The following is a 9,280-nucleotide window of genomic DNA, read 5'->3' on the forward strand; positions in this document are numbered from 1 at the left end:
GTAGACAGAAAAGAAGGTTCAATGCTCTTATAGTATTTCTCAAAATTGTGGTAGAGCTTTTCTAATTTTATCAGATGTGGTTTTGTCAGTGTTTGATTGTCCAGTGGTGAAAGCGTAAGTGGGTTTGGGCTTTGAGTCTGTAGACTCGTACTCTGTACGAATCTACATGTGTGTGTTCTCTGTAGACGTGTACATGTGTGTGTTCTCTGTAGACTCCTTCATGTGTGTGTTCTCTGTAGACTCCTTCATGTGTGTGTTCTCTGTAGACTCCTTCATGTGTGTGTTCTCTGTAGACTCCTTCATGTGTGTGTTCTCTGTAGACTCCTTCATGTGTGTGTTCCCTGTAGACTCCTTCATGTGTGTGTTCCCTGTAGACTCCTTCATGTGTGTGTTCTCTGTAGACTCCTTCATGTGTGTGTTCTCTGTAGACTCCTACATGTGTGTGTTCTCTGTAGACTCCTTCATGTGTGTGTTCTCTGTAGACGTGTACATGTGTGTGTTCTCTGTAGACTCCTTCATGTGTGTGTTCTCTGTAGACTCCTTCATGTGTGTGTTCTCTGTAGACTCCTTCATGTGTGTGTTCTCTGTAGACTCCTTCATGTGTGTGTTCCCTGTAGACGTGTACATGTGTGTGTTCTCTGTAGACTCCTTCATGTGTGTGTTCTCTGTAGACTCCTTCATGTGTGTGTTCTCTGTAGACTCCTTCATGTGTGTGTTCTCTGTAGACTCCTTCATGTGTGTGTTCTCTGTAGACCCGTGCATGCTGGGAGCTGATGTGGACCTACAGAAGGTGGACAACAGTGTGTTTGCATTGGAGACTTTGCTAAAGTCCTGGCTCCACGAGCAGGGGGGAGACCGAGAGCACCTGCAGCTGCTCCTGCCCAGCCCCGGAGCCGCTCCAGGTAATCTGTGTGTGAGCTTTAACAGGAGGCCGCACTCGCACTAATGAGGACATTACTGGGGACAGGTGCTGGGATTGTGATTGCAAACATTCAGAATAGGTAGCATCCTTTTGGTCTGAAAAATCAATGGATTTCAGCATGTTTTTAGAAAAAAATCCCTACTCACAGAGGTTCAACTGTGCAATCCCACACTTATTTTTCTATCTCTCACTTCGGGCCCCCCTGCTGTCGAGCAGGGGGGCCCAGGGGGGACTCAGGGGAGGGAAAGCTGCAGCTGCCCTGAGATGTGGCTCTAGCTCTTTAACCTTTCTGCTGAGCTGTATGAAGTCGACTTCTCCTTCTGTGTGGGCAGTGTGTCTGAAGTGTGACATGCAGGAGCGCCTCATAAGTCCCGCCCTCATCGCCCTGACCCCGCCCCTGGGAGCCAAAACCGAGAGTACGCGCGACTTCCTGCCCGGCAAGGCATCAGCCAATCAGAGTGTAGGTCCTCAGCGACTCAAGGCCATCAAGTGAGTGAGGAAGCCTTCCTCTTCTGACAGTGTTTTGATGTGGTTTCTTGAATTCAGTATTGAGCTATTTTGACAATGCCGTTTTCCTCGTGGATCGATGCATCTTGTCTAAGTGGAAGTAGTGGCGGTTTGTGGATGTTGCCGTGTGTTGCAGGGTGCTGCGTCCAGACGGCCTGTGTGAGAGCCTGCTGTACGGCCTGCCCCTGCTGCTGCGCCCCTCCTCCTGCTGGAGCCTGGACTGGGACGAAGTGGAGAGCAACCACGGCCTCTTCCAGGCTCTGTGCCACACTCTCAGGGTAACACAGTATGCACTGATACGGCATCCACACATCATCAAACACATTCTGCAGGGCCACCGGGGGACAAGACTGAATGTTAGAAAATGAACGTTGATTCAAGCATCAAGAAGTGTAATGGCATCCAAGAAACACATCAAAACAATACGATACAATAGGCGTGAGAAAATTAGAGTTGAACATACAGTAAATGACGTGAAATCATATGTATGTAGTTTAAATGTACGTAAACAATACCGCAAGCAAGCAATAAAATGTTGATATTTGTAAATAATGTTAAACAGAAAGAGTTTGAAATAAATCACCCATTTACATTTGCCATTTGGATAGAAAGAAAAAACAGTTTAAAGACACGACTTGAAGCTTACCAGCTCTGTCCAAACTACTGACCATAAAACACACTTTTTAAGTGACTCAACTGCAATGTTACAAAACAAATACTTATAAAAGCTTTTTGTATTTTCAAGTATTTGGTCTTTTCTTTCTTATCAGTAGTTACCGGTGTTAATTTTGACAACATGTTTTAATTTAGTTTTAGTCCAAGTCTTTTGACGAATATGTCATTATATTTTTGTGGAGACAAATTTAATCGACTTTGCATTGATAATATTTATTATAATCCTATTTAATCAAGGTGTTCTGCTTCATGGAGCTTGTCCTACATGAACAAAGCTCTGAGCGGTTCCACTGGCGGAGAATATGATGCTCTTTCAAACTGTCATTAGAAGTTTGGATGATTTTAGTCTCTTCTTTTCCTTTTTTTTTAGTTACATTTTAGTTGACAAAAACATCTGGACATTTTGCTCATACAAAAAAATTTTACTTCACTAAATTAAATGAACTAAATCAACACTCGGAGTCACCACAGAGCTGACTATTCTTTGTCGTGCTATTGATTTTTTTTCTTTTTAAGAATCCCAGAAGCAAAGATGGAAGTGTAGTGCTAGAACCTGGAGCCGTAAAGCAAAGTGCAACTGTCGAACATTAGCAGACCCAGAAGAAGCTTTTGAAGATAGAAGCAAAACATCCCTTACTCAATCAATATTTGGACATCTCTACTGCAATGGCTAATGCCTGGACGACTGAGAGTCCTCACAGACATACAGAGATATGCATTTTTCTCAGTATTCTCCTAGTTATGAGAGATGACGTGCTGTACTCGTGTGTTGAATGTCTTTAGAGCCGCGAGCTGTTCCTCCTGCTGCGGTCGGACTCTCCCCAAAACGCCACAGGTTTGTTCACACAGCCGATACAACCTTCCAGCTTATTTACAGATTTATACGGTCACACTGAATATTGTGTCCATGTTCTCAATAACAATGCACCTGGGTCCAAAAACACGTCTATTTCTAATGAAAGAAATCTGGCGTGAGAAAGACACAATAACTGTTATTGTGACGTGGCTTCGGGTGCAAAATAAATATGATTAATTCTCTCACAGCTAAAAAATTATGGAGGGACAAACACCAGGAACTCCTGAAACACTGTGCAGACATGCGGAGGAGGGCAGGTCTACACTCCGCCACACTCCGAGTGCGGGCAGCGCTTTGGTCTGACTGACACATGCCAGTTTAAGGTAGTGATGTGACCTTCATGACCAACTGGCTCTTTAAGGTGAACGCTTCGAACTGGATCTCAATTGTGAAAAGGGCCAGATCAATTTTACCCAGAGCTCCCCTGAACGAACACAAGAATCAGCCCAATAACGGAGCAGGCCACACAAGTGAAAGCTTTTTGCTCTAAAGTCAAAGCTAAATGCACTAAAAATGATCTGTCAGGCAGCCTCTTTTTATTCATTCACAAACATTTTTTTTCAAAACTTACATATCAGTCCCATTGTGATTCTTTAAATCAAAAAATGCATTTATGGATCGTGCCTTAGATATTGTAAGTTTTCTGGCTGGCATTACAGTATTAAAAGTTTATATTTACAAAGACTTTTGAACGGATCCCAAAGACTTGGCTCCCAGAAAAGGGAGATCAGATAAGACAATCCATTATTCATCTCACAATGGAGAAATTCACTTGTTTACATTCAGCTCTCAGAGACAGGGTGTGCAAATAGGCAGGAAATATGCAATCAATTACAGAGCCTCTCGAAAGTATTCATACAGCTTGAACTTTTGCACATTTTGTCATGTTTACAACCCTAAACATAAAGATTTTATTTAGATTTTAGAACTGAACGTTCACACACAAGTAACAGACAACTGTGAAGTGAAAGCAAAATGATACATGATTCTGTTATTTTTCAAAAAAGTCTTTTGGGGTCTGACTCTACAAGATTAGCACATGTAGAGACTGACATTTTAGCCCATTCCTCTTCAAAACAACTCCAGCTCTGTCACATTAGAAGGAGAGCGTTTGTGAACAGCAGTTTTCAGATTATTCCACAGATTTTCAATAGGATTTAGGTCAGGACTTTGACTGGGCCATTCTAACACATTAATATGTTTTTATTGAACCATTCCATTGTAGATTTATCTTTGTGTTTAGGGTCATTGTCCTGCTGAAGGTGAAACTCCGCCCCAGCCTCAGTTCTCTTGTGACTCCAGCAGGTTTTCCTCCAAAATGTCTCTGTATTTGGCTCCATCCATCTTCCCAACTATTCTCACAATCTCCCCAGTTCCCGCTGAGGAAAAGCAGCCCCACAGCATGATGCTCCCCCCCGTATATTTGACACTGGGGATGGTGCACTGGGGATGGATTGAACAGTTGCTCCGGGAGATGTTTAAATCTTGGGAAATCTTTGTATAACTTAACGCTGCTTTAAACTTCCCCACAGCTTTATCCCTGACCTCTCTGGTGCTCCTTGGCCTTCAGGTGCCTCTATTTAATGGTTAGGCCAAGGTGTGAACATTCTGGAGTCATGAGGAATGTTATAAAGGCAATTTAATGCACTCAGAAAATGCTGTATGAATACTTATGCACGCCCCACTTTTCACTTTTCTATTTTTTGAAAAATGTGAACGTTCAGTAAAAAAATCCAAATAAAATCTTTATGTTTAGGGTTGTAAAAATGACAAAATGGATCTTGTTGTACTACAGTCTGACAGCAGTGGGGATGAAGGACTTAAGGTAGCGCTCCTTCTTGCACTGATGATGGATGTGAGCTCCCGTCCCTCACCTCCTCCACAGAGTTCAGGGGTCCAGTGGTTCCTCCTGAAGTCGATCACCATCTCCTTCGTCATACTGGTGTTCAAGCACAGGTGGTTGCGCTCACTCCAGTCCATGATGGCGGAGCCGTCTGAGAACTTCTGGAGATGACAGCTGTCCGTGTTGTATGTGAAGTCCGATGTGTAGATGGTGAAGAGAAACGGTGAGAGGACGGTGCCCTGAGGGGCCCCGGTGCTGCAGACGACCACCTCAGACTCACAGCTGCGCAGCCGCACATACTGTGGTCGGTCCGTGAGGTAGTCGATGGTCCATGCGGTGAGATGTTCATCCACTCCCGCGTCCTCCAGCTTCCCCCGCAGCAGCGCCGGCCTGATGGTGTTGAAGGCACTGGAGAAGTCAAAGAACATGACCCTCACAGCGCCCACTCCAGCAGGTAGATGACAGGGTGAGGATGAGCCGCTCCATGGTCTTCATCAGGTGGGAGGTCAAGGCGACCGTTCTCTTGGCACGGAAATAAAAGTCATGTATTTCCAGTGCACTGGTGACGGTTTAAGTACTGTGCTTTGTAACAACGTGGACACCTGTAGCTTATAGACAAGTGCGGCTTATAATATATCCATCCATCCATGCATCCATCCATTTTTTTCCACTTTTCCATAATAAAAGGGCCTATAATATAATATGTACTTGTTTTTCTTTTTTTCTTTAGTTGGTGCGGCTTATATTCAGGTGCCCTCTGTAAACTGAACATTACGGTCGTCTTTTATCAGCAATATGAATAAGATCATTCTATAAAGTATCAGTATAAGTAGTGGTGATGCCACAGTGTGAGTGGCCCCCAGCCCTGTCATGAGGACGGAGAACACAGGATAGAAGGACTAGTGCACTATCTGTGTAGTGATTACTGGTGTCATTGATGAGGCTGACAGACCTGTGTCCCTGCGCAGGCGTGTACTCCCACTATGTGCTGCAGCCCTCGCCCTCTCTCTCTCTGCTGCTGAAGCCCGTGGTCTCCAGAGAGCTGCTCCTGCCCTGCCACGTGCCCGCGAGCGCCCAGGATCCTCCGCCCGAGGCGCAGCAGGCCATACAGGTATTCACTCACTTGGGAGGTAGAGGGGAGTAACCAACAGCCCACCATATCTGTTCAAAGAATATGTCCTCCAGTGTTGGGAAAGTTCATTTTCTACATGAACTAGTTCAAAGTTCAGTTCAATTCAATTCATTTCAAAGTGAACTAGTTCGTTCATAGTTCATAATTGTTTATAGTAAACAGTTCGTTCATAGTTCATAATTGTTTATAGAAAACAGTTCGTTCATAGTTCTTTTTTTTCCCTTTTTTTTTGCTGCGAGCTGTTATTCAGGCATGAAAAAGGGTCAGGGTGAAAAAGGTGAGAAGTATATTTCTCCTCTCAGGGAAATATTTTTAAATTCCATATCTTAAAGCAACAATCTGAAGTATTTGGAGATGTATTTTTGCCAACCTTGGGAGAGCTGGAGAAAGTTGACTTCAGCCATGAGTCAAAAATATGATGGCCTCCTCACTTAGTGTTATGCAAACTCTTTCATGTCAGCCTGTCACTGTATTCAGAGTGGATTTTGGATATCTTAATAATATATATAATAATAATAATATTTTATTTTATCATTATTATTAATTGGTAAATTCTTAGTGGAAAATGAAGCTACAAATATTCAATTGCATTTGTGTTAATTTGGTAAATTAATCATGTGAATAAGACTGTTTTAGTAGTTAAAAAACTCCACATTGTGTCTTTATGTAAATGAGTGGCACCGCGGAGCAGAGGAGTTTGGAGCCACAGACGTTACACAAGGGAAACTCTCTTCGTAGCCTCACTCTGTGGCTGCTGCGGCACCGTGAGGACCCGCAGGTTACTGGTGTGCCAGGGCCTGTGCCAGAGCCATAAACAGCAGAGTCACCGCCACAGAACTGGACACAGCGTGGGGGCCGAGCAGAGCTACCGCGAGCTACACCGTGGACCTGCCAGAGTTTAGAGCCGCTGGTAAACTCTGACGGCGCGGCGGGGTTTTATATTCACTGATATAAGAAATCTGGCTCCATATTGAACGGGAAATGCCGTTCACAGACACCAGAATGAACGCGTTCATGGTGTCGTTCATCAGGCAGTAACACTGTGCGTTCAGTTCACGTTCGGCCAAAATATGAACGCGTTCATGAACTTTGGTTCAATGAACGCGTTCAGGTACATCACTGATGTCCTCCTCCATCTTTCTAACAATCTGTTCCTCTCGGCTAAAACGCGAGAACAGGAACACAGTATCTTTAATGTGATGTTTGCTTATAGATGTAGGAAAGTACCGTAACAGGCATGATTTGTTGTCCTGACCTGTTTATGTTCCGTGTATGTGTGTGTCCTGATCAGGCGTGTCTGGGGCAGCTGGAGGAGGAGTTTGTGTTCAACCCGCTGCTCCTGAACAGTAACCTGTATGCTTACCTGAGGAGCCGCGGCCTGATGTCCCAGTCCAGATACCCATACAAGTAATTTACTAACCCACTCACCCATACAGGCATTCAGGATGTCTATCCAACACCAGCCAACCATCATCGTACTCTGACAGAAGGCCCTCGACGGCTACTTCAGCTTCATCAACCATACTTCAAACCAAGCAGGAACTAAATGAGACGGAGACAGAACCCGCTCAGTGACATAGATCATCATTTTTACTGCATACCTTTATCAAAAACTCAAAATGATGACTTCAGCTGCAGTTCTGACTGAAATCTGACACAATCACAAACAAAAAGATTGTAGACTGTATTAAGTTTTTAGATTTGGGCACAGCCGAACTGGAGAAAAAGTGTTCCGTTCAAGTGGGGGTTAGAAGGTTAAAACTGTGCATGAAATGGCATTAAAAAGCAGTAAATAGGACTTGCTGCTGCCTGAAAACCCTGGATTTCAGTTCAGTCAGCTGTATTCTACCTCATGTAAAGGCTCTATGTAAATGTTATTCTCAAACCTCTGGTGAAAATGAGTGCTCCTTTGTGGCTGTCTCTACAGGGCAGCTCAGAAGCACCAGGCACAGCCACTGGAGGGCAGCAAGAGCGCAGGCAGCAGGCCCAGACAGGTACAGCAGCAGCATCCTGGAGACAGATAATCATAATAATAATATTACTATTATTATTATTAAATAAGCAAACTTTATTTGTATAGCGCCTTGCACAGACACAGAGTCACTTCACAGTGCTAAAACATCATTATAAAACAGCATATTCATTGCAATAATGCAAAACTCAGCATTCATTATACTAGTGGTGTCAGTACTGCATCAGCCGGACTTGAATGCTTTCTCAAACAGATGGGTTTGAGGTGCTTTTTGAAGGTAGCTGCTGACTCCAATGAGCGCAAGTCAAGAGGACTTTTATTCCAAAGTCGGGGCGCTGCGGCTTTGAAGGAGCGGTCTCCCCGAGTTTTAAAGTGTGTTCGTGGAACCATCAACAGGTTCTGCCCAGAGGACCTCAGGTTCTGAGACGTACTGTAGGGTTTAATAATAATAATGTATACAGTGGGTTATTCAATACAGTGCTGTTGAGGTCAGTATTATGTTAAGTGACCTATTCATAACCAAAAGTTCAGGCAGTAGTTGGTGTGGAATTTCTTTTCTGTGAGTTTCCTTTTACCAGTGCTGTAGATCGCCACACACAGACCTAGAAATGTATCCATGAACAAGTCAAAACATATACAGTAGGGGTTTGTTTCTCTAAAACAATCACGAGTCCCTGGTACTTCTCATACTTTACTTTCAATCTTAAAACTTCAATAAATGTCAAATGGCATTTGGTTTATAAACTTAGGACACATTTTACGGCCCCCATGTATCGTGATACGTGTCAGATTAGATCTCATACACTCATGTTTTATGTAGCGTGAGCTTGGATCCACTAGTGTCTGTGTGATCAAAGGTACTTGTACTTGAGTAAATGGAAGCGAGTTTTACCTGAAACATTTGTCTTTTTCTTGTGTTGTTCTTGGACATGTTTGTCTCGTGTCTCTCAGGGCCGACAGTCCGGGGTCAACAGTAAAGTGCGGGCCACAGTGGCTCCCCTGCCCCCGTCCACTGGTTCCTCCCTGTCCACCGCCCTGGGGCCCCCTCCTGCCAAGGCATCACGTCCCACTCTCACCCTGCTATGTAGCAGTGGCTGGGGCGTCAACCGCCGTGCCCCATCCCCCACGGTGAGCGCACAGCAGGACGAGGACAACTGTCTGGACTTTCTGTAACAGGTCAGTCGGCACCGGGCAGAGTTCACATTGCCTCACATTGCCTTGTGTCACTGGCCTCTTGAAGTGTCATCTGCCCATCACGATGCACAGGGACACAGAGCCTCAAACCTGGGCACCATTTGGGCTTTAGTTTTCTGCAACACTTTAACTTCTGTACAACACAGTGGTATCTTTTAGGGGCTGTTTCCACAGCTATA

The 9,280-nt window shown here is 44.4% G+C and overlaps 1 protein-coding gene across 1 annotated transcript; it reads left to right on the forward strand.

Annotated features, from left to right (window-relative positions):
* Positions 1-1,391: 1,391 nt before the first annotated feature.
* Positions 1,392-9,080, forward strand: LOC306980600 (uncharacterized protein; the record flags this gene model as incomplete). The annotated part of the gene is made up of 6 exons (XM_079580028.1): positions 1,392-1,411; positions 1,566-1,707; positions 5,772-5,914; positions 7,227-7,342; positions 7,863-7,929; positions 8,859-9,080. The coding sequence occupies exons 4-6, from the start codon at positions 7,317-7,319 to the stop codon at positions 9,078-9,080; spliced, it is 315 nt and encodes a 104-aa protein (XP_079436154.1). The 5' UTR covers positions 1,392-1,411; positions 1,566-1,707; positions 5,772-5,914; positions 7,227-7,316.
* Positions 9,081-9,280: the final 200 nt, after the last annotated feature.

Source organism: Gobius niger, assembly GCF_951799975.1.
Source record: "Gobius niger genome assembly, chromosome: 21".
NCBI lineage: Eukaryota > Metazoa > Chordata > Actinopteri > Gobiiformes > Gobiidae > Gobius > Gobius niger.